Raw genomic sequence first — 25,972 nt, 5'->3', positions numbered from 1 at the left:
CTTTTCCACGTTAAAACTGGAATCTCTATTTGCTGAAATAACACCCTTACACTCTTGCCTGTGGACTGTTTTGTGCCTGGAAAGGGAAATCTCTGCAGGATTTTTTTATTGTTTGTTTTGTTTTCTACTCCGGTTTGTTCCTTGATGAGAATCAGAGTTTTGTGTTTGTAAGGTCACAAACTCTAAAAAATACAGAGAGTTCATGCCCTCACCTAGAAAATAATAGCTAAGAGATACAACAAAAAGGATACCTTGTGATAAGAGGTACCCATGGTTAAAATGAGTATCATTAAGATATTCTTTGCAGGGAATGCACTGATTTTGTTAAGCATATGTGCAGCCCAAATCTACATATTCATCCAAGGCACTTTCTCATTTCAATGTCATATTTAATTTCTTCAAGCTTAATTATGTTCTGCTTAAAAAAAAAAAGTATTTTATTCATTACCAAGAAATGCAGAGAAGTGCTAAGTATTCAAAATCAAAGCCAAATATTAAAGACAGCAGACAGAAGCGTATTAAGAAATTAAATCAGTTTTAAGCTTTTTTCCTCACTGTGATCTGTCACAGAAGGAGGAAAGCTTTGATTAACATCTGACTGTGTCACGCAAGCAAATTGCCAGACATTACTCATTGGTTGTGTTACCAGAGGACCAGAGGATTTAGCAGAAAATGGAGCTTCTCAGTAGGTCACTGGCAGAATGAGAAAGCCAGGACAAAAAGCACAGCTCATGTTCATGGATGGCCGTGAAAAGACTCCCAGTTCACCCTTACAATTCAAGAGGAGAAGTTTATTCTTGCATTCTTCAGATTTAAGAGGAATGCAGCTGGCTTTGTCCCCTGGTGTGGCATGAACTGTGCCTTGCCTAGTGCTCCACACTTTCTACCAGTTTCCAGGTGGGTTTTTTGTATAAGGAACCTGAACAAACTTTATATGACTGAGGGAAAATATGTGAGATAGTTGTAGGGCCCTTCTGTGGGCTATGCTTGCAGCTAAGTAAATACTGGCATATTTTGTTATAAAGCTCTAATAAGCTGTTGGGTTTTCTTGTCACGCAAGCGGCTGGGGAAGAGAGGAAATGGTGTTTCCAAGAGCAGGCAGAAGGGCAGCGAGGAGGAGAGTGGGCGTGCACTTGGGAAGAGGTTAATGGGCTATCTGACAAAAAAGAAAATACCACTCCCTTGGGAGGAGAATGGAGACCCCCAATAAATCGAAGCTGTCACCATTACCGTGCCATTTCCGCCTGTTGGTGGCTGGTGACAGCGGTGGCAGCGGTGCCTGTGCAGCTGGGTGGGGCTGTGGGGTTTGCAGAACAAGGATGTCTGCCCCCAGTGCACAAGCTGGAAGGAAGGTTTGAGCAGGCACAGGGCAACGAGGAGGAATCAAAGCTGTTTAGAAGAAAATATGTATCTAAGCAAGCAATCCTGAGCAGCACTGAGCAGAAGACAAACTGTCCCTCTTCTGAGATTCTCATCTTGTTTGATATTGTTGATCTTTTCAAACTGCTTAGCTTACAGGGTTGCACCTGCTGCTGTGGGACTGCTGCCTTCGAAGTAGGGAAATAACTGTATAGCTCCTTTCCCTTGTATCCACCTGCTTTAGTTTGAGAAATTAGTCTTCCAAACATACCACTCACTAGTTTTCAGTTTTCTGAATTATTTGCAGTGTTTTTGCTGGGCTGTGCTAGATTAAAACCATTTAAGATAATAAATCTGGAGAATCACAGTGGTGAATCACACCCATTATCTTTCCGCTCTCATCATCCTCCTGCATGTTTGGGAAAGCTGTGTCAATTTAGACATGATATAAAACATTGCACACAATATGCTTTTTGCAAGCAGATTTTCTTAACAAAATATACAATCTCTGAGTAATGTAATTGAACATCTGAAGAGTTAAAATAAGCATAGTTGTCTTTTTATAGAGGCAGGATATTCCATCATATTTTAATGCCTGTGAATTTGGATTAAAGAATCTAATTATTGACTAATGAGCAGTAATGGTACATATAAACTAAGGGTCACTATCCTATTACAGGCACCTGATGGTTCACTGATAAGCATTTGGTCATTAGATTGACCATAAAATACAGTCAATAATTGAGGTTACTCATAGAGCAGGCACCTTATCAGCTTTAGGCATGGTGGGACAGCTTGTCAGTACTCTGTGTCCTGATTGTGCTGTGACTGAGCATATGATTAGGGTATTGAAGCAGTCTGTATCTAATGAAACTGCAGGAAAGGCATAGCAATATTAGCACAACCACTAAATGACTAATGTGTTTTTGTTCCAAGCCTTAGACACTTCAATTAGTTCCAATAAACTCTGATCTAGTGTAGTGGTAGGCAGAGAATTCAGATATTTTTTGTACAAGCTTTCATTATGCTAGTCAAAATTTGTAACATTTAGGGGACAGATGAAATCTGTGTGGCTTTGAATGAAAAATGGTGGAAATAATAAAGGCTGTCATTACTGGTTTTACTTATTTTTTTCAGTTTTATTTTTGCATTTTTAAAATTTAGAATACTGAGACAATGCCTAGTGCCCTATTTAAAAGATGAAGCTGATAGCAGCAAATTAGATGTCTGCATTTTGCTTTAAAGTCCATTCATGCAGTTCATGTAGGCTTGTGCATATATATCTAAACTTAGAATGTGTTCTTTAGCATTTTGTACCATATGGAACATTAGTCAAATAGTCTCATCTTGAAAGCTTTTATAGAGATATTGATTTTGCTGTGCTTCAAACTGTTGCTGAGAAAATAACCTCAGAACCTATTCTTTTATGATTTTTTTTTCCTCGAGGATGCCTTAACTTTCATAAATTATTTAATATAGTGAAGGATGCAAAATGCCTTTTGTCTTTCTGAACTGCTGTTCAGGCTTCTCTGATGCGACCTTGGAAAGTAACCATAGAAACATGTTAAAAGCATCAACTGAAAATCAGTAGTTCAGTTTGACAGTGATGCAAATTCTGTGAAAGAAGATTATGATGTATTAGGAACACTTGAGGCATATATTACTGCTAACCTGTTAAACCTGATTATTCCATGACTATCAGTACTTTCAGAATTTAATGTGGGGAGAAAAAAAAAAGAAACATATATTTTTATTATAAGTTGCCATGTTTAAGATGTTCCTAGGTAAATCACTTCAGCCTGTCATTCTCTGTCCTGTTAAAAGCAAGAATTACATTTCTGCTAAGCTCATAATGTAGTTCACAGTTCCCTGTATTTAATAGCTGTAAACTTCTGCCCAGTACCCCGCTGGGGTGCACTGGTATCATGGCTTTGTGTGGAGTTGGCATAAATTGAATCTCTTATACACATAATATGAATAACTGGGTTATGAATAAGTAGTAGTTCATCAAAAGGTGAAGAAAACGTGTGATTCATTGACTCCTGAATTAGAGATTTTTGTGCTGACCTGTGATAGTTAAGCTAGCCTGTGAGGTTGAAACAGAAGTCCCTGCTATAATTGCAGGTAACCATTGTAAATTCCTGATGAATCAAGGGTCAAGAGAAGAAGCAGAGTCACTTGGTAAAGCTTCCTCAGTAAGCACAACCCATGCCCAAGAAATCCTGTGTTGATGTGATGTGGGAAAATTTAATTTGAACTAGTCACCTCAGAACGTGGGGTACAAACCCTTCGCGATTAGGGCTGCTTTGCTGGCAGGTACATCCAAACTCCGTGGTTTGTCCCTATTTCATGGTGCCAGAGCGATATGACAGGAGCTGCAGGGCTCCTCGGGGATGTGGTGGCTCGCTAATATTAACACAGCCCAGCAGCCCCTCAGTGCACCATCCCTTCTTTGTTAAATACCCTGCAGTGCCTCACTTGCTCTTGCTACCATTTGGTCACTGCTCAGGAATGGTGGCTGAGAAATTTGCAGCTCGAGGGAGAGCTATGGATGTGCAGATGAAGTGGAGCATCCAGCTGTTTCAGGGGCAGCGAGATACATAATTAATGTTTTCTCCTTAATGATTCCCTCCTCTGGATTTAGAAGGCTGGAGTAGCCTGATCCCTACGGTGTCCTCCTCCATGCCCTCCTGTCCCCCTTTTCCTCTCTCTGCATGGAGCCAGGGAGGGTGAGACAGCCCTGATGCAGATGTGCAAATGGAAGGGGAGCGGGTGTCACCACAGGGCTTGCCTTGTCTCGCCAGGGCCATGCCACGCTGCTGGAATGTGGCTGCTCCCTGTCCCCAGAGAGCAAACGTGATCTGCACGAAACAGCACGGCGTGGGGACAGGAGATGGGGCAGGGCATGTGGCTCTGTGCAGTATCTTGTATCACTTAGGGCAGCTTAAGCTTTCCTCGTTGCTGTGGCAGCATAATACTGCCTATAATTAAGGACAAACAAAGAGTGTATGCTTTAGGTATATCCCATTTCACGTTAGCCCGTGAGGGGGATAAATTAGGAGATAAGCCTGAATTTGTTAGGCTTTGTTCTTGGAAGCACAAATGACTCTCAGGACAGCGTGTTTAACAGCAGAACATCATTACTGGTATCGCTGCTAATTTGGCATTGTGCATTTACACAGTGCATTATCTTTGTGTGGCGAGCCTGGCTCCCTGCTAGGAACACCTCATCTGTGATCCTGTGGGACTGATGGGGCAGAGATGAGACACAGAGCTTAGTTCAGCAAAGGGAGAGGTGAAAAAATGGGAGTCGCTGAGAAGAGAGGGAAAGTAGAGTTTGGAAATGAGTAGTGCTGAGTTAGAACTCTACGAAAAGCATGGAAATGTCCCAAAGGCTGACAAATCTGTGGTCAGGGTATGCCTATTGATTTAGAGGCACAGAATGATCAGCCAAGCTGGAGAGCCCATGGTGAGGATTTGACAAAGCCTCGGAGGGAACTGGGTGGTGACCAGATGAAGCAGGACTGGGCATCTGTCAGTCATTGCCTTGGAAGACGAAGCTCCTTGCTATAAAGTGTTAGGGATCATGGTATGAACCAAGGAGAGATGATGCATGACAGCAGTGTCAGGGAGATATTTGGAAGGAGAAGCCTCACTTGGACAACACAGACTGTAGTTTTAATGTGGGATCAGGCTGGGCTGTGCAGGAGGTGGCAGAAGGAAGAAAGGAGGGAACCTGGTGCCAACCAGATTGGCAGGAAATATGAAAAGGAAGAGACAGTGAAAGAGAGGAAAAAATGGATCTAGTAATGTGGGGACCTCATGGTAAGGTCAGGATTTTGGAGTTCTTATCTCCAGCTTGAGAGCAGAAGCAGAATTGGGGCACAACAAAGCACTTCCACTGTTTTCTGCTGACTGAATACCTTAAAGGTCTTTATAATTTGAGGCCATCCCTGAGGCAGGCTGATTTTTGTCAGCCCTGAGTGCCTTGATGGATGATAATACAAGAGGTTCTGGAGCAGCAGAGGCAGCCCCCCCAGGAGGTGTAGTGACTTTCTGAGCTGCTGTAGGTGGTTCAGTGCAGACAGCAGTTGCACTAGTTGGGTCTTGGATTAGCTCTATATTCTGAGACATTCTTGATGCACATGAGGAAGAGAAAAGAAGAATAATTTAAAACAGATGTACCCAAAAGTAGGGGAGAATCTGTGCCTTCGTAGATAGCCAAGTTTGTATTTATTGTGGGGGTAAATGGTGGTTAGTGAATTTTAAACTAGGGAAAATTCTGAAGTACTTGACTGGAGTCATGCAGATATTTCTTCTTACTTTGTCCTCTCCTGGATCTTCTGCTTGCCTGGACTTAATATTTTCTCCCTTAATTTTAGTTGGCTTTTTTTTTTTTTAATATAATAATTTCTTTATTTTTTCCTTCCTCCCTAGCTGGATGCACTTGATTGTTCTGTTTTCCTGAGTATATGGAATGTCACTGCTGCCTAGCTACCAGAGTCTCTCTCTTTCCCCTTGGCTTTTTCCCTTCTTTCTGCCCTTCCTAGCTTGTCAAGAGGAGCACTTCTCCTAACTCCCCCTCAGCCCAGCCCTCCCAGTCTGCCTGCTTTTTTGGTTCCTGGACTCCTGAGCACCAGCGCTTGTTCTGACTCCGTTATTTGGGGCTCCTCAGCTTGGCAGCAGTGGCAGCTGCACTGGTGGTTTTGCTGCAGTGGGAACGGAGCATTCCATAGGTAAAATGATAATGGTGACTTTCCTGTGCGGATGTAATGTGACAGTTTGCACCTGTTTTAAAACTTTACTAGTGACTTTCAGACCCTTCCAATAACATATGTAACTGTTTTAGGAACATTGTTAAGACAGACAGACTTAGCAGGTGAAATAGTTTTAAATCAGACTGACAGTTAATTGAATAGTTAGTTTTCTTGGCTAACTTGCAGTCACTGTAACACTCAGTTTATGGTGTGCAGGATGTGGTTTGCAGGGCAGATGGACTTTGAAGTGTCACTGTCTCTTTTCTGAGCTAAACTGCTTTGCTTGCTTGTGCGTGTTGCAAAATAAGACATCCCACATTATCATTTATAACAGAAAATGTCAAGCCAAAATGATGCACCAGCACTGTAGCTGCAGTGCTTGATCAACTGCAGGATTACTCTGATGCTACTTTTAAATTATGAAATCCTGAATTTTGGCTTTCTAAAACTACCTTCATCCATCCTGCTGGAGGCTGGAAGATGTTTATTTTGGCAGGACATTTCAAAGAGCTTAGCCAGTACCTTGCTCATCATCAGTTAGTGCTGCTATTGGGTTTGCTTTCTGCTTTGTTGGGCTTTTTGTGTCCTCAGTGTTGGAGCTCACTTATTAAGAATCACTTGCCCTGTGGAGGAAATGACTCAATGGAAGTTAATCAGCATATAATGAATCTAATCTAAATGCTATTAGTGAAGCTTTCTGGAGTTCAGGACAAGCTTCATAATATTATTTGATAATGTGTCTCAAGAAGGTCTTCAGGAGTTGCTCATTTCTGCTGAAATTTGAAGTTATCATCTTTGGGTCAGAAACAGTCAGTTCTCTCCATCTGCAGTGATGGAAAAACATGCATTGCAAATTTTCCCACCAAGTGCTATTTTAAAGGGTGCTGTAGTATCAGCCTGTTACACCTCCTAGAATTATCACTTCAGAACTGATGTCAGTTAAATAAATTATAGTAACCCTGGGTTTAGAAGCCCATGTGTCCCTCCTCTGTTTAAAAATACTCATTGTGTAGGCATAACACTTCTGTACTTGGATGATTTCCAGTGCATCATTTAGTGCTGTCAGTGACCATTTAACTCACTAACAGTAGGAATAAGTAAATGCCCCCCCTGAGAAGTTGTTTGCTTGGCAGTATAGGTGTCAAGCCTTTGACTAAGCATCTGAAATAAAACCCAGCTGAAGTGGGAATGGATCCTCTGTGGATTTTCTAGATGTGCAATAAAATGTGGAACTGAGGGAACTGGAATTGATGAGAAAGGTATGTCTGTGGGGATGGTGTGTTGGGTCAAAAGAAGGTAACAGGAAAATGTAACTCATCCCAGAGCTTTTATTGTAAAGAAGGCATTATACTCACAGATGCTAACTTATAGTCAGGCTGCTGTATGCAATCATGAACTTGGAAGTACTGAATGTCCCCCTTTTTCAGTCCTTCTCTTTCCTGTCAGATATTTGTCTAAATCTAGTGCTTCAAATGAACCCTTGTTAGCCATGTTATGTATTTTATCTCTCACCTTTTCCACTTGCAAATATGTCTACCTCTTCCCTGGAGCAGCCTGAATGAGCAGAATGATTTTTGTACACCAGGAACTGATACTACAAAGCAAAATTTTGAGTAATCTATTTAAGTGTTACTTCAATAAAGAAAGGCTAGTTAGCACCATTGTTTCAGTTTAAATACCTTTTAGTTTAAAAAATTTCATTATTACTTTTTCCTGACAGAATACAAATGAGATTAGAATTCTGTTTTGCTCAACCTGACTGTTTCATGTGTCTATGTCTTGCTGGCAAATAAGTCCAACTTCTTTTTTGCCTAAGGAGTGTGCTTAGATTGATGTGGTTCTGCCTGCTTTAGCTCAGTTAGCTCATGAAGCAGAGTGGGGAAATATTGCTGGCATTCAGGTAGCTGTATTTTCAGTGCATAGCTCTCTATGCAGCGTGCAGCCCAGGAACTGACATATTTCTATATTAGGTGTTGACAGTCTTGCTTACTTAAAGATTAACCTACACAGGTTTTCAGCAGTTTGTCAGATGGTGCAGTTGTAAACAGCGAGTGTGGAAGTGCAGCAATATGTTCGTCTGCTCTTGCTTTGTTTAACATCATTAGTGAGCAGAGCTGGAAATGGTACGTGGCAGGCTGCTGTGACTAGCTGTTACTCTGACACATAAATATATATATAAAATATATAAAAGTCAGTTCCTGAACACTGCTCCTGGATGCTGAAGTAATATTCTTGGGCCAGAAAAGTGTCTAAAATCCACAAGCTGATGAGAACTGGATGGAGCTGACATAACTCAAGACAAATTTGTAGCAGCAACCTCAGAAACTGCTGGTTTAGGAGAGCAGAAAAAATGGTTGGAAAAACTGCAGCTGTCAGTGCTTGTGAGGATCTGCCCTTTGGTGTTCCTTAAACCCGGGGAACGAACCTTAAACTATGGAGAAGCATGGTGAAAATTCCTTCTTGGATACTTGTATGCAAATTGCATGAATGCTTGAAGATGGGCTAGATTGGTTGCTTCTGTTAAATTAATAAAATGTAGCTGAATGGAGGGACCACATTTTGGGTCTCTGCAGCATGAGGGACCTCTTATGAAGTCAGGAGTACCTTGCAGGTTTGTTTTAGCTCATCATCTTCTGGAGGTTGTTTTGACTTTATCCCAAAGTGGCTTTTCCTGGCCTTTCTGTACTGTGCCTGAATTCAGGTGAGCCTTGATTATTGCTCTCTGGTGCTCAAATCTTAGATTTCATACTTTATAAAGTTGTGAATAGAGTCCAGGGTGGGCAGCAGGGATGGCCAGAAATCCAGGAAACCTGACTTGTGATGAGAGGTTGGAAGGATTGAGACTTCTTAATTTGCAAAAGAGAAGAGTGGGGTGTGGAAGTGGTTTTCATCCACGTAATAGCTGCTGCAGGAGAAAGAAATAAGCTCCTCTGCATGTCTGCTGGTGAAGTGGGGGGAGAGTAAGGAATGAGAGATACAAGATGTGAATTTTCTAAGAGTAAGAGTAGTTAAAAACTGTCTAGTTAAAAACTGTGAGACGATGATGTTCCTCATATGTCAACACTGCTGATCTTTATTTCCGCCTTGCTGACTTTAATAAGAGATAGTAAGAGAAAATTACAAGGTCAAAGTGAGAGGCTGAAATTCAAGTCTGAATTGTAAGATTATGTTATGTGCATGAGGCAAGGCATGAACTTTGTCTCGAATTGGAGATACTTGCTCTCACAGTGTTGGTGAGGTAACATCCCCACAATATTAAATGTGGCTTGACATTTTGGAATGTTTCAGAATAATGGGTTTCTCTTGAAACTTTATTACCCTTACCCATTATAAAAATGCCATTGTTTGAGGCTGTGCATTGTGGCCCAGATGAACTAATTATTTATTGAGGAAGTTGAAACACAGAAATAAGGAACATTAATTGTTTGTTCTTCCTGTCAGTGCTTCTCAGCAGCATTGCTGGGACAGCTAAGCAAACAAAGGTTTGGTGCAGAACTTGTGTTAATGATAGTAATAAGTAGGGAAAGCATCCATGTCCTCCAGAAGTTGAACATCATCACAGGAAGCTAGTAAGCTTGTTCTAGGGGGTGGAAGAGACCTCAGAGTTTATCATATGCTTTATAAGTGACTCCTTGGACATAATTTACTCTGGAAATACAAATGGTGCCTGTCCTTTCCAAACCTTCATGATGTATTGAGACATTCACAGTTTTCGCTTTAAAAATGTGTCTTTCTAAATCACATTTTATTTTCCAAGTTGAAGGCTGTTAGTGAAAACTGACAAAAACTTGTCAGTTTTCAGTTTTGCTTGGGGTTTTGGGTAGCAACTGCCTTTTTTTCATTGTGCTACCTTTCTAATTTTAGAACCACAAATCAAACAGCAATAGCAATATCAAAAATAATAATGCCAACCAAGTTTATCCTGTGAGTTGTGGAAGGCTTGGGACAGGGTGCTGGAGGATGTATTGTAGGACATCCGTCTATTTGTTGTCTGTTTTGATGAGTGATTAAGGAAACAATAACTGGAACTGCAGATACCATGACAGGCTGTGACTTTCCCACTGCTACTTTTGGAGCTGGTTGGCAGCAGGAAAAGCTTGGGATGTTGGTGATGCAGGGGATTGAGGCCTTGTTGAACGGGGAAAGTTTGGGAAAGCTTTGCTTTAGGGTAGACTGATTCTCAGAGTAAACATGCATCCATAGTTTTCAAACTTTGCAGATGGCTCAGAATCAGGATAAAAATCACTTCCTTGATGTCTGTCAAGGTCAACCCAAAAGTGTTGAGTAAGCATACTCTTATGTAAACTGCAGCGTTCAGGATATTTAAAGCTTGGACTGAACAGTTCTTTGGCCTTGACCCTTCATGAGGCCCTTAAGCATTCTCACAATATGAACAATGATAGTGATCTCTGAAAGATAAGGCTGCCTAATAACACTAAAACAGTTAATATTTAATGAGTCATGCTGAAATGAATGTGCAGAAATGTTCTTTTAGTATTCTTCTCAGTGGAGCTTAATATTGGGAATCAGAACTCCCAGTTCTATTTCTGACTTGTGGCAGTTTGTCCATAAATGTACTGCGTCCATTAAGTCCTCTGCATTTATCTCAGTTGACCCATTTTTAGTATCTGTCCCAAAGTATATTTCATAGCTCTCTTCCTTCTGAAAGTTAATACATTTCACAAATTTTTAAACAAAAAATTTATAATTTTGCATAGTTATAAAAGTTTCACATCTAATTTTCTTTTTTTTTTAAATGGAGAAATTGTGCTTAGAAGGAGGGCATTTAGGGATTTAAATTGTGCTGTTTACTTTCACAGCTATAATGTGCAGAACGTGTGCAGGGAGTGTAAGCTAGAAGCAGCTTGCTGTACATCAGAATATCTGAAATGTCATGCTAACAACATAGGCAGAATTTAAAATTAAAAATGGTATGGCTCTTTCAATGAGCAGGCTTTGTAGCTACTGTTGTTGCACAGTCTGTTTCCCTCGATGCTGAGCATTATGTAATTGATCTGGCTGTGGTTTTCCTCTCTAGTCTCATCCATGCATGGTAGAAAACCTAGTAATCTGTAAATCGTGTGGGGGAAAGAGCAGGTTAGAGACTGTCCCTTGTCATTTGATATTTGAGTGCCCCTGCATGTGCCATATATTAGTTTTATTTTCTACTGTGACGCCTAGCTATGAGGAAAGAACTCTCCAGAGTGTCTTAAAAGACATCTTCTATTAAAGAGGGAAAGAGTTAAGCAAAATGCAGACAGTAGATCTCACAGCTGGAGCTAAAAGCAATATACATGGATGTGTCTCATGCTTTAATTGGAAGAGAAGCATAAGAACATGGGGCTTAGTTTCCCTTTTAAGAATGTTTTGTAGAAGAGTGCTTGCAAAGGCTGAATGGGAAAAGTGACAGTAGGTGGAAAGTGTAAAATGCTGTCAGGGTGTGACAAAACGTTTGGCAAATACCCAGAGAAACAAATGACTGTAATGTTTAAGTTTTGTGTAGAATTCCCTGCAGGTCACAGTTTTCCCTGTGGGGAAACAGAAGTTGATATTGGACAAGGTCAGACAGCCCATTGTGGGGACTGAAGATGTATGTGAGGGCCAACTGCGCAAGATTAAATTTGAGAAAAAGAAGCAGGAAAGGCAATGGACATGGCAACCAATTAAGCTCCTACAGAAAGTGATCTGGTGTGAGCCCAAATTTTGTCTTCCTGGTACTAGGCCAAAAAGGGCCCAGTTTAGCAGAGCTTTGCCAGTCCTGTCTCCATGAAACAAATTCCCCTGAGACAAAGAATTCTAGAGAAAAGACCCAACTGGAAACTTAAGTGTAAATTCAGTAATGTGTTGTTGGATGAGGACTGCAGAAAGTCCAGCACTCTGGAGTGTTTCAGGATTGGCCCCATGTAATTGTATCCTCCATGAATTTTACTGAAGTAAGGAGGTTTGTGAAGATAGATTTTGTTTAATTTATTTGGGCCCATGTCCAGACCAGCTTGGCCTATATTTTGGCCTAATTAGTAGTTGGCTGGCATGCCACCAAGTATTTGTTGGTTCTGCAAGAAGCACATAGGGATTGATGAGTCCCTCTGTTGTGCTCTTTGCCTGGACCTGTCCAAGAGCCCAAGCAAAGCATGTGAAAGCTGCTGCCCAAGTGGCTTTTTGTTAAAGAACTCACTGTGCTTTTTATAGGAGCTGAGGATGACTATGACTTGAATTCATATTCACAGTATACAGCTTGATAGTGATGTTTTTTGTTTTGCCTAAATTGCCCTATGCTTTCAATTAGATCCTTACCCTTTCCCTTTTAGAAAAGACACCCTAAACAACAAACAAAATCAAATGCAGCAAGCTGTTTGATACTGCTTGTAAAACATGTCTGTGGTGTTCCAGGTCCAGAAATAACCTTGTTTTAATGTCAGGCAAAGCCATTCTTGCATTCAAACACAGAGAGGTTGTAATTAAGCTTTGTGCACTGTTACCTGACAAGAGATGCTTTTTAAGTGTGAACCACACACATCATTATTAGTGCAGTTGGCCTGTTTCCCATCAAAGCACTGATTATTTTCTACAACACCTACTCCAGTTCCTCTGCTTTCTGTTTCCCGTTATCTCACATGGACATCAACAAACCCTTTGCCAAATTTCTTAGTAAAATCATCACCCTCCAGACTCACAGGAAGAGGATTTATCAGCACTACAGCAGTTAATTGCTTTAGGTAGCATATGCCACTGTCCTTTGAACAGTGGAGGTGCAGGAAGGTTATGCATTCTGTCGAAGTGAACCAGTTTGAAAGTGGTTCTGTCTTGCTGCAGAAGTTAAGGCAATTAGTAACAGATTCAGTATCTTAGATCTGCTTATCACAATGTCCCAGAAATATGCTACTGAGCTATTTTGAGAGATGCTATACTTCTAAAAAGTGGCATTTTCTGTTCATTGTTTATATGCTTTGCTTAGCTTGGCCATTTTGGGTGCAGTTACTCATTGTTTGTTAGTGCTTAGTTAGCTGCTTGAACACACAATTCCTGAGTAAATTTGTCCTTTGTATCTCATTCTGTTTCATGTATGTTTCCCAGAGGAGCTCCTTCAGCCAGATCTGTTGCAGGAGTAATTATTTAATCAGGATTTAATGTATATCTTGATTGCACTTTGAAGACATTCTCTTGAGGAGTTTTTATAATTTCAACAAGGGATCATAGCATGTAAACAAGAAAATAAACATTGTCTTTCATATTAATCAACAAGACAATTAAATAATAACCACGATTGTTAATTGGTACTTGGAGATAGATGCTAATGACTGTCTTGAGTTCCACAATGACAGTACCAACAGGTAGAGACTCTTTTCAGCACAGTAAAGCTGTATATAATTTAGGAGACATTACGGTTTTAATGTGCAGCTGCAACTACAGTGAAGTTGTGCAACTGTGTTCCCGGTGTCCTATTTCAGCATATGTTTTCATACTGAATGAAGTATTAGCAAGGGGATTTGAGATTTAGGCAGTTAAATCAGTTCTCATTGCCACCAAACCCTTGAGGTTCTGTATAAACCGATGCTTGAGGTATTTTTCTTCACTGTAGGATGCAGTTCCTGCTGGTTTCAGGATGCAGTAGGAGTCAGAAGCTGCTTCTTTCCTTGGAGGCAAAAGCCCAATTTGTTCCTCAAAAGACAGTGGCTTTAGGCTCCCTCTGAGTTTGGAACTAGTGCCTCAGTTTTTCATCACATGAATCTTTGTCTTTTTCTAAATACTACAGTATTTATAGAGGGAGAAGGAAGCATGTAGGGGGTCTGCATCTCTAGAAGTTGAAGTAAAAAGGTTCAGGATTTTGACGCACAAGTTTTGGAATATAGAGAAAAGGGACTTGGAATTCTGGAGACCTGTATTGAATCCTGGCTGTTGCGCTAACTAGCTGTCTGATTTTGACTCAAGTGTCAAATTTTGCTCCTCAGACACAACCAGTTCTTTGTACTGTTGCTCATTTAAAGCCAATAGTGCTGCTGGAAGAAACTGTGCAGCCCTTCTGCTCTTGGTGTTAATTTTTATTTCTAACCTACAAGAGATATAACCAAAGGAAAAGTTTCCTTTTCTGACCAGCTTACTAAGCTGACTAAGCCTGAGGCTGCCTGACAATGATGACAAGATTTGTGGCAAGCTTAGGGTTCTAGATTTACCCTTAATTTGTTTTGACATTGAAGTGCTGCCTTAGTTTGTCCATATAGTTGCTTATAATAACTTCACAGATGCTAGTGCCAGTTTAATCTCACTGAAAAGTACTTGGAGATCATGGGCTGAAAGACATGATGAAAATATAAAATAGCTATTGTATAAAGATACTTACTAATTTGTTCAGTGACAAGCCCTTATATTGCAAACATGGACCAGAATAGTGATTTGTCCCCTGAAGTGCTGCTGGCATCAGGTGTATGGTCTCAGGATGTCCACAGTTGCTGGCAGTGGGACGCCTTGTGCTTTTGCTGGCCTAACAGTCATTCAAAGTAATTCTAAAAGGTAACATTTTGGATGCTTTTATGGTATTTAACTGTGGGTGGATTATCTACTGACAATCTCAGGGTCAGATCACACGTCTTTTTCAGGCAGAGCTCTCCTTGACTTTGAGAGAACTGAGATTTCACTCTCATTGCCATGCCCAGTTGTGCAGCATGTGCTTGTTAACATATATTTTGATTCTGCTTAATTCTGCTGGGTGTTTTCATTTTTTTCTCCATGTGGATTTTGATGTAGAGAAGAGTTTGTGGTTTTGTTTCTTGCTATATTGTTTGGTGTTGCTGATGTGGAATAGCAGAAAAAACTAATTATGTTCCTATTTTTATTCACAAGGAAGAATGCTACCATTTTAATTGTATGTTCTAATTTTTCCTCCTTCTTCATCTTTTATGTTTTGAAATTCTACATTTCAAAAGCAGGATCATTATCATCCAGCACATTAAAGTGTGTCTTTTTAATAGCTATCCATTTCAATGTGAAATAATGGAACTGGGGAGGAAAAACCAATCTGTCTTGAAGGAAATTTTCTGTTATCTCAGTATTTCCTGTGCAGCCAACAGGAGAGGATCTTGAGCTCAGCTGACTTGGAGTGTTATCCTCTGCCTTGAGTACCTTGTAGAGCATAAAGAAACACTTTTCATAATATCACCAGCAAAGTCCATCTGGTTCTGCCAGTTACAAGGGGATTATTTCAGCTTTTTATTACGTCAGTGAGATGTTAGATTTTTAGGATTCAGATGTCAAGCTGTTGCGGGAGAGAAGGGAAAGTTAGATTATAATTGAAATTCTGTTGGTGGAGAAATTAACTGAATATTTTGCCTGTAATTTTTCTGCACATATTTCCTCTATTAGTGTCCTGATGGCTTGTCCTTATGAAATCAGATTAGAGTGCAATGACTTGATTTCCTAAGCAGGCAGTGATGACAATGAGCATCTGTTTTTCTGGTTCCTATTCCTGTTAACATCTAAGTAACTTTGTCCTTTCTTGCTATTACTTTTATACAGAGCAGCACAGAAGCTTAACCTGTCTTCGAAGAGAAAGAAATACCATCCGCCCCTGCCACACACACACGACTTCTCTATTTATGCTACTAACTTTAGTGGCATCCTGCAGCTCTGTCCTCCCCCAGCACCACCATGCCTTCTGAGAGCTGTGTCCAAAATCAAGGACAACCCTGGCATTGGAAAGGTAACTTTGGATTTCAATGTTTTAAAATAGTTTTCTAGATAAATTTTAACCGGGCTGGAAGCTTTTGGCCTGGAACACAGTTGGGTAGGCTCAAAGAAAGGGTCTTGGGATTGAGACAGAGCCACATCCATCTGAATGTGCCTGAGTGATGTTATCTCCTGTAGACTTTACAAAGAGCAAGAGACGAATTTTCCTTTGACATCCAAACCCATTTGGTCCAAACCCAGTGCTCACACAGGCTTCAGCAGGAAGAAGTAGTCTCTGAGTTGCCAGCGGGACCCAAGTGCTGGTGCTGTCTCTCTGCTGAGGTTAAGGAGATGCATTGAGGGGGCTTTTTTTCCCTCTGCTTCAAGTGTCATTGCTAAAGTATGGAAATGGAGTAGCAGTCTCACCAACTTACGAAATGCAGCACCTTTGAAATTGAAAATTTGTGCTGAGTTTATCTAAAATTAATTAAAATACAACCCAATTACTTGGAGCTTTATTCATATTTATAACTGTTTAATCACCCACACAACAGAGGATGAATACTTATTTACATAGTCTACAAGAGATTAGTGTTTGAAGATAGAATTGAAGTATGTAATGTGCACAGGAGAGCTAAAATATGCACCTAGAGTAACTATACAAATCAGCATTAACATAAAGAGTTTGTCAGCCTAAACACCTGGAGCTGACATTTGCTCACAGAGAACACTCCCTATTTCCTAACTGAGTTAGTGCTTAATGGAAAATAAAGGAGTAATTTGGGCTATTTTAAGCATGTGGAAACTCACAAATGAAAATGTGTTTTTTTTTCTCCTGCTTTTCCAGTGCTCAGAAAAGAGGATGTAGTATTAAATGATGGGATACAGTAAACCTGGTGCAGTAATTTAGTCCTTCCCAGGTGGAGGAGCATTTGCTAAGGAATGTCCTCTCTGTGTGTTTGTTTCTTAACAAAACTCATTTGTTGTGCCTATTTCCTTTTTTCCTGTGAGACTTAGTACTTGGCCGTGGCACCAGGAATAACAGGGAGCATGGCACTCCTGAGGCACTTTGCCTTAGGAAGACCTTTAAAATATGATTGTATATCCTTGTGCCTGCAGCTCAGTTAAAGTGAGTTTGTACTTGTGTGCCTCCAGCTATGTGTAGCCAGGAGACTTCAGCCATTTTCCTGTGCTTTGAGGGTGGCTGGTGGACTTCCCAGCATGACTTGTACCTCATGGAAAGCACTGGTTTATCAGGTGTCTTCAAACAGATTAACAAAGTCTGTGATCAAGTGCTTGATTTCAGAGGGCAGGAGATAATATGCCTTGGGTCTTGTGCTCTACCTGCTTTCTTCACTAGTGAGTAGAGCAGAGAACTTTGCAAGGGAAAAGCTCCACCAGAATGCCAAGGATATGGTAGGACCCTGAGCAGGTCAGATGTGGGAACTTCAGCATGAGATATGTCTGTCTGTTGACCCTCAAAATGTTTTTAGCTGAGAGCTAAGTAACAGACATTAAAAACTTAGAATCACAAAATGTCCTGTGTTGGAAGGAACCTACAAAGATCATAAAGTATTGAAGACGCTGTTTGTTGTGATTCCTGGGGCTGGTTCTGTGCAAGATGCAGGAGTTGGACTCAATGATTCTTATGGGTCTCTTCCAACTCAGCTGGTTCTGTAATTCTGTGAGGGTTCTATCTGTGTCCTTCTCACCACATACTTGTTAACCACAGTTTGGAAAAATCCTGTGCTTTGCTGGAGAGGAAAAGAGCTCTCTGCTAATTGAATCAGTCCTTTCATTCTTGGGTTAAGATTGAGAGCATCCAAATGGTGATGGGATTAATAGCTTTAGTGCTCTTCAAAAACCAAAGTATCTAGGCATCTCTGATCCACAGTGTAAGATCTGCAGTATCTGCTAAATGTCTCTTAACCCATTCCTCATTTGCAACTTTATAAATATCAGTGTTTGCCCTTAGAAAAAGCTCTCCAATGATACTGCTTTTTGTAAAAATTATGAGTTAGCACAAATAAAATTTCATGTGCCTGAATCCTTAAAACTTGTGATCTAAGGAGAAGTGTCACTTCTCTATAGGTGTTCTTTAGTACAAAAACTTCATAGCTTCACCTTTTCTGAGCAATGCCAAGCAGCTTTTGGTGGTAGCATTTAGCTCACTATGCATTAGCACTCTCCATTATTTCCTACTTATCAGCTTCTGCTGATCAAGATTTACTCAGCTGCTATCTCATGATGAGGGTGATGGGAATAAAGTAATTACTTTTCTTCCTCACTGCTTTAAGTATCACAGCAATGGAAAGAGCAATCAGTAAACACTGGCAGCTGTACTGTGGTCCTCTGTTAACATTGGTCTCTCTTCTGACAGCTTTTTGCTTTACACTCCTATGTTAGATTGAAAACAAACCAGTGGGAGACTGCAAGTCAGGATTATAAATTTTATAGGGAAAAAAAAAAAAAAGTGGAATAATACAAGAATAAAAACACTGACAGAGTCAGATACAACCTGATACCATGTTAGGGTGGTGGTAGCAGTCCAGGTGAAGTAGTTAGGTTGAAGCAGTGATCCTGTGGAAGGTCTGGTCTCCACCTGATGGTCCAGTGGTAGTTCTTGTCCTCTGGGAATCCAGTAGATAGGGCTGACTTGGGCAGTTCCAAGGCCAGGTTATATCCAGGTGGGAATGCTTGGCTCCTCCCTCTGGGCAGAGCATCTCACAATAGGATAAGTCCATGAGTCATGCAGTTTGTTCTTGATGGCCCATTGACTGTTACCAGGGGTGAGTTACAGCAGGAGATAACAGCTAATGCCCCACAGCTGGTGGTAATAGAATACTAAATACATCTATATTGTAACCTCAGACAACTCCTCCTGGTTATCATTTTCCTCAGCTTTTTCTTGCAGCCTTTCCAATAATGAATATAGGATACACATATGGGACAGAATCAGTGGTGAATTCTGGAGTCGCTTTTTCCTACCACAGCAGCTGTGGCTGGTGCTCTCTGAGGTTTGTGTGATCATTCTCATGTCAGCAGTGTCCCTCACTATTACTGTGTGGTTACAGTGGGTTAAGCAGCTGGTGGGGCAGTCTTTTCCTCCCTCACCTCTGAGAAGTTGTTTAGCAAGAATGAAAAATAGAAGTAACAAACTGGAAACCCATGAAGTGTCCAAGATGCTTCAGTGAGTGCAATGTGCCTCTCTTTACAACAAATATGAAAGGATGAATGACATGCCAACTGTGCCAAAATACTATTTATTCTAAGTGAGTAATGCCTGAATACTAGAGTGACTAATTATTATTTATAATGACACATTCTGTGCAGTCCCATTTCTCTTGTAAATCCGCTGGAAGCTTAAAGTACATGTTGAAGAATTTACAATGGCAAATATGACTGGCTTTCTGTATATACTGTCTCTGCAGGGGTAACTCTTAATATTTTTTCATCCACTGATACTCAAGGTTGGTTCAATATATTGTAAGAGACACAGAAACAATGTGGAAAATATGATATAATTTTGGGACCAGCAGAGAAATAAGAGTTATTCTGTGCTGGGTGATGGGACAGTTGAATCTAAGGAACTGATTGAAGGTAACATCTGGACTATCTTGTGTTCTTCTGTGGTGTCTAGAACTGGACAGGTGTTGCCACTGGTTGTGGGACCTTGTATGGAGCTTTTGAGCACAACAGACATTTGTGGAAAGGAAGTTGAGTTCTTGCTTTTCATAAGCTGCATGACTACAGCAAATGCAGTAACTGTGCATTGTGAACACTGCTGGGCAAGGCAGGAGCATGCAGAGATCATTATGGCCAGTTCTTGCACTCAGCTATTGATTATTGAGTCCAAGATCTAAATTTATTCCTTTTTTCACATCATCATTTCCGTGCATATCATCCAGTTCTTCTGTGGTGAAATTGCTATACGGCTTTTATGGTTGAATACATTTGTTATTAGAGACTTACTTCAGTAGGGAGCCCTTACATATCTTTTGCAATTTGTGTTTATAATTTCTCACTATTTCAAGTATTCTTCTGGAAGGTGGAAAAATGAATGTCATATTAATTTCTTTTACATTTCAGAAATACCAATTTTTTCTGCTTATAATAATTTCAGCAGCAGTGTGTGGACTTGTTCTGTGATACAAATCTTTAATTAAGCCTTTTGCTTAATTTTCTGTAGCAAGATTGCAAAATGTTATACACTCTCACAGGTGCTTGCAGGGGTTGTCAGTACTCTGGAATACCAAACAGGGAAAAGTTGAAAAAAAAAAGCGCAACAATTTAGAATGGTAGGTCTGCCTGGGATCTGTGTTTCGTATACTCAACAGTAAACAAACTCATGAACAAAGGAAGATCCCACTGTCAATTCAAGCTGGATACTGAAAGGAATGTGCTCACTTCTGACAAATGTTACATAGCAAAATTTGTACCTTTCTCTTGAATGTGCCAAAAGCATCAGAGTCCAAACCATTTAGTTGAATCCTACTTAAAAGGCAATGATCCAGTGCAGTATGATTCTTGTAACTGAATCATTTTTGTGGTCTCTCTGGGTGTTATTAAATTTAATGTCAGAATAGTAGGAAAGACGTCTGAAAGCCATTTAATATTGTCACTGGAAAGAAGTTAGATTATGCTCAATTTCTGACATTAATGTGCTACTTAAGATAATTTATCATATTGTGGTATTAAAAAAGACATCCTTTTTACAGTGGCTGCTGTATAGCATTCTAATGTGCTATTTTTTTTTAGCATGGTGGGAAGCCTTTTTCATGCAAAATATTATTTTCTGGGCTTCTATTCAGCTCATTCTTTATAGTACTGCATCACTTACAACAGCAACTTTAAGTGCTTGTCTCTTCCTAGGATTCTGTCAATTTTTTTTATGTTAGAATGACAGAATCCTCCTATGTGAGACAACTGAAGTGGAGCATTTAAAAAGAACCTGAATTTTCAGACATGTTTCTTGGACAGGTATATATGCATACTGCTCTCCATTTATGAGTTTTAGACACTTACTTTCATTTATGTTTTACCAAGCCATGGTTAAGCTACTGCTAATATGATTTACTGATCATGCAGGGTTTTCTTAAGTGCGCTGTGTGTCCCATTCACTGGTTCTTACGATGGTTTGATGACGGATAACAAATAGGTACTTAATTTTGTCATCTTTACTGCTCCTTGTTCCTTAATGACTGAAGCGTTATTTCTGATATAAGTCATGTATCACAGTAAGTACTTGCTTATTGATGTAGGTAGCACTGGATCATCCAAGGCACTTGCATCCCTGCCAAAATGCCTTGAATTGCTTGAACAAAAATGTGGAAAAGTGAGATAGAAATACGTAAGTTCTTTGTTTCCACATTGAAAAAATGGAATAGCTTTCCATCATATTTTCTGAGAGTACAGAATCAGTTCTTCTTTAACAGAGTACAATATAGAAGAGATTTTTTTAAAAAATTTTCTTTTTTAGGTTCTCCCAAGGGAGCTAGATGGTCTATGCTAGCATGGCAATTTTGCATATAAATTTGCCATCCATTGGTAGTGGCAGTATATGAAAGGCTTGTAAGAACTACTCACGGTAAACCAATTTAGCAAGGGTTATATATCTGTCAGTTACAATTAAATCCATGAAAAATATTGGCTCTGAACTAGGGCTTTTGTAATTTGATTTACACTGTAGTTGAAAAATAAGTGATTTCATTGGAAAATGGTCTTTATTCAACTGAATGTGAATTCTTTGTAATTTCTTGGTGAGAAATCTTAATTCAGAATGGTGGGTGTCTAAACATAGTTATTTAATTAACCTGCTGTTATACGCCATTTTGTGAACATTGGACAAAATTAACTTCCTGGCTGCACGATGCCTGTCAAGGATGTGTGTTCCTAGGGAATATTTAGTGTCCATTCAAATTTGTTATAATGACATTTATTGCTAAAGACCAAATTGCTTGTTCATTTAGGGATTATGATACCGCTGTAATGCAGAATATGACCAGCATTTTTAAAATGGATTCCAGTATAGTGCCAGCACCTTCCCAAAATACAGACAGATAAAGTCAGAGTTTATTTTAGTAAAAAGGCTTGAGCCCTTGTATTTTAAAATTGTACATGCTTTTTGATCCATTCTTTTTATTTTTTTCTTTCTCATTTTGTCTAATATGAAACTTGACAACTATATAAGCATCAGATGCTAACAAAGCATCACTAGAAAAACATAAACACTACACATCCATTGATTTCAAAGGAGGTACCATATGTTACAGTTATGCCTGTGCTAACATACTTGGCTGGGTCAGGATCCTAATTTCCTCAACATTCAAAATGCCATGGAGTCTAGTCATTACCTAGTGAATTAGTGGAGTCTTCTCTGTCTACGTGTCTGCCCCTAATTAAACTGTGTTGATTGGTTTGCACCCTCCATTGAAAGAGGAATGACCAATTTTCTCATATATATATATATATATATAGATATATAATTTTTTTTGTATTTGTTTTCTAAAACATGTAGTAGAGGCCCATGATAGTCTTAGGAACCGAGTTCAAGTAATCTGATTCTTTTAAGTGTGAGATGGTCCTTCCCCTTTCTCTGGTCTCAGAGTTTAAAGCCTTTCCATCTCTCTTGATTATGGGGTAATAATCTATGAGAACCTGATTGTCAATCTCCTGACTGTTTCTGTCTAAAATGATGTAGGATTGTGTCATTCTCTCTGTTGATCACTGGATCTTTTCTCTGCACATTCAGCCTTGGACATGATTTCTTCTGGGACAATGCATGCCTCACTGGTCTTGGAGGATTTTCATGTTCATTGATGTGTGACTTTGTGATATCTCCATTCAGTTCATATCCAAAATATATGGGCTTTATTAGACAAAAATTGCTGGCTTGCCTCTGACCATCAGTCTCACCCTCAGCTGTCAGGGAATTGCTTCAAATTTTGGGTTTCACAGGTTTTTGGTTTGTCTCTTGCTTTTTCTAGGCCTGCTTTCTGGCACTGACATACACTCAATGCTCTGCACTGTCTGGGCGGGTCGTGAAGCCAGCCCGTTATTTTGGTTGCTGTGACTCCTCTGCCCTGTTCTCCTCAACTCCAGCTGGTTCAGTGTTGAAGGGGCGATCTGGAAATCCTGTGTTCACACAAAGAGGTTGCACGGGATGGGGAATACTGGAGAAGGTCACAGGGTAGGAACAGTGACTGCCACGCGACAAAGGGCCAGAATGTCTCTCCTTGTGACCCTTTGGTGTGGAATGGGGTAGCCAGTACCAAAGGAGGAGGAGGGCTGCAGGAGCAGGAAGGGCTGGTACCAGACAGAATCACACCCCTCAGTTTCTGAGATTTTAGTGTTTGGGCGAAAATTGATAAATATACATCTAGATTTGACTTTCATAAAGGTTAAAGATCTCAAGGTCTAGAGTTTTGTCTCAGGAGACCAGCAGGTTACTGACATTTGAGTGGATGTGTGATTCTCTAGTGATCTCATCAGATGTTTCTAAAACTTTATGGGTTTTGGCCTCAGAGTCCTCCACATAGCCTTGTCTTCCACACAGAGGACTTATCTTTTTCTACCTTGTTTTTTCTTTTTATTAAAAAATCTGCCCTTTTGCTGCATTGTCTCCTTAAAACCCTCTATGTTTGCATAAAAGTGGTGTGATTTTTGTTTTTAAGATTCAGCATCCGCCCCTTAGGTTTGCCCTTGCATAGCTGGAGCAAATGAATTCTAGTGGCTGTTTTCTTTCGTTGCCTTTCTTTGCCCTGATTTCCACTATAGGCTGACAGATCTACAAAAAAAAAAAAAATTTCTTGATTGCTCTGAAACTCTCTCTCACCCTTGGCAGTGAGAGAGAGTTAAAGTTACTCTCTCTCAGTGAAGGTTAAAGTTACACCCATTGTTGTGCTGGGTGAGTGGCCTCTGATGGCTCTTATGCCACCCATTTCTAGAGCTTTTCCAAATTAGGTGCTTGTTTATTTATATTTTTAAATTCTATATCTTGTAATGATATACTCAAGATGTATTTGCCGTCTTCTTTTCCCAAGCACTTTTGATTTTAATAGGATTTTCTTCAGCAATTCTGCCAATCTCTTGATTTCCGCAGAAACACGAATTTGGAAAAGTTCAGTAATATAGTGTGAACCCTCAGTGTATAAAAGCCACCAGATTAGAGTCAGATAATTAATGAGATACTTCAGTTGTTGCCATGATTTAGGCTGTCTTCAGGCACTGAGAAAAATGTTAATAATGTGCAAATATTGTGATCTTTATGAATCTTTAATTTTTATTTACAGAAATTGAACTCAAATACAAACCTAGCCTCTTTTTCTGTCAACATCCTCATTAAAATAGAGTTTCTGTCCAATATTCAATGTCTGCATGAATGTCTGTGTACAACATCTTGTATCCTTCATAATTTTGAACTTCGACTTGTAATTCTTTTTCACTTTGCATTGTCCTCTGCACTCAAGAAGAAACAGCAAAAGGGGGGAAAAAAGGTAGTGTTAATACCCACTTTTAGCAAAAAGGGTCATTCCCATCACAGGTTGAATTTCTGTCTTGGCTTTCTTTAAGGAATCTAAAAGTCGTGGGGTGCCCTGAGCCTGAGATGAGTCTTCTGAAATCACCAAATTTGTATTCTTTCCTTTTTTTGTGTTCTCTCTCTCTCTCACCTCACCTGCAGTCCTTTCAGCTCTCTTCAATTCCTGCCCCCCCTGACCTGTTCTTTTTCCTTTAGATCTATCTTATTCTTCCATTTCTTTGTTAATTCTCCACTAAACTAATTTTCTTGTATTTCTTTGTACAAACGTTAGCAGTAGCTGGTACTGCTGCAATTGGAATTGACCCCAGAAAGCTGGACATATTGTCAAATAATTGCCCACAAAAGGTGTGATCCTGAGTGGGCCGGAAATTATTTGTGCTTGATTCCAATAATTAATTTTCATAAGGAAATAAAAACATTAGAGTTCAGTTATTGCTGATTTTCTCTCAAGTTAGGGGTCAAAGTTACTTTCAGATTTACAGGCCCTGTGTTATCCTGAATCCTCCCCTCCCTGCAAGCCCTTGTTTCTGGATGATTTCCTGCACCGTGTATTGCTATCTCTACAGGTGGGCATGCCTTTTATATGAGAGCTAGATAAAGAGACCCAGGAGAAGCTGCAGTTAAATTGATCCTTAAGGCAAGAGCCATGCTGGCTCCATAGTACTTATGCTATGCTGTTTTTCTGCAGTATTAACTCCAGAAGAACACTGGGATGAACTTCGGAGCTGAGAATATAAACCTGTCACTTAGGATTGGTCCTCAACCACAGGCATGCAGGAAGTGTGAGAAGAATAAACAGTGTTATGCCAAACCTTTCTTTTATACACACAGAAGCATGTGCATGCACCTGGGATCTGCCTGCTCCTAGTTTTTGCTCTTGTGAAGGGATATGTTTGAGCAGTCTTTGTGCTTGATGGTGCTTTCATGAGCATTTCTGCTTTATTTCTGAGTGAGATCAGTCTGGCTGAGCATCATGAGTGAGTGTGGCACATTATAACTCTGCCATTACTGATAGATACCACTTAAAGATATATTTAGTAGGCAGGGAAACTAAATGTGAAGTAGTGTTTTTCTGCTCTGCAAATCGGCTTTTATAGACAAATCACTAAAAGAGGAACTCCCTCAAGCTGCTTTTCTTTCCCCCCTCCCATTTGTCTTGAAAGCTCACTTCCACAGTAAAAATGAAGATGACCATTGAGATCTGTTAAGTTTGGGATCTGATCCATTATGGGAAGCTATTTTAGTATCTTTCTGATTCAGAGAGGTGATCTTAAATAGTTAATTTGTCACACAAGGATTTTCTGTGGGTGAAGCCATCTCTGTGTTTAGGGGAAGCAATGCTCTGATGGAGGTAACTTGCTGTTTAGGTCAGGAGCAAACCAATTTTCCTCTTATCCAAGCTCTGGCTGCTATAATCTAATAATAGGTGGAAGAGAGAACAGAAAGGACTGTTTAGATAAGTGCTTTGAGAACAGCGTATATTTTAAAATTCATTTTAATCAAGAGACCCTGAAGTGGGCATTTATACTTATATATATTTATATATTTAGATTTTGTTTCTTTTTTTTTTTTTTTGCCCTGAGCGAGGTTATTTTTTATGAGCACCTTGGTAGCATGTCAAGGTTGAGCTAGCAGGCTAATACACAAAGCTGGCTTC

General features: G+C 39.9%; 1 protein-coding gene across 3 annotated transcripts in view; it reads left to right on the top strand.

Moving 5' to 3' along the window:
• Positions 1–25,972, top strand: part of KIF26A (kinesin family member 26A) — a 103,073-nt gene that overhangs the window by 58,375 nt on the left and 18,726 nt on the right. For 2 of the 3 annotated variants that reach the window (XM_085061240.1, XM_085061239.1), the window contains exon 5: positions 15,627–15,810. In XM_085061240.1, the coding sequence (XP_084917366.1) occupies positions 15,627–15,810 (184 nt within the window). Of the gene's footprint in view, positions 1–5,909; positions 6,096–15,626; positions 15,811–25,972 lie in introns of all 3 variants that reach the window. The other variant, XM_085061241.1, reaches the window with a different exon arrangement.

Source organism: Lichenostomus cassidix, chromosome 5 (genome assembly GCF_008360975.1).
Source record: "Lichenostomus cassidix isolate B80296 chromosome 5, HeHo_3.0, whole genome shotgun sequence".
Lineage (NCBI taxonomy): Eukaryota > Metazoa > Chordata > Aves > Passeriformes > Meliphagidae > Lichenostomus > Lichenostomus cassidix.
Note: the sequence above shows the minus strand (reverse complement) of the source record. Positions and strands in the feature narration are given on the sequence as shown.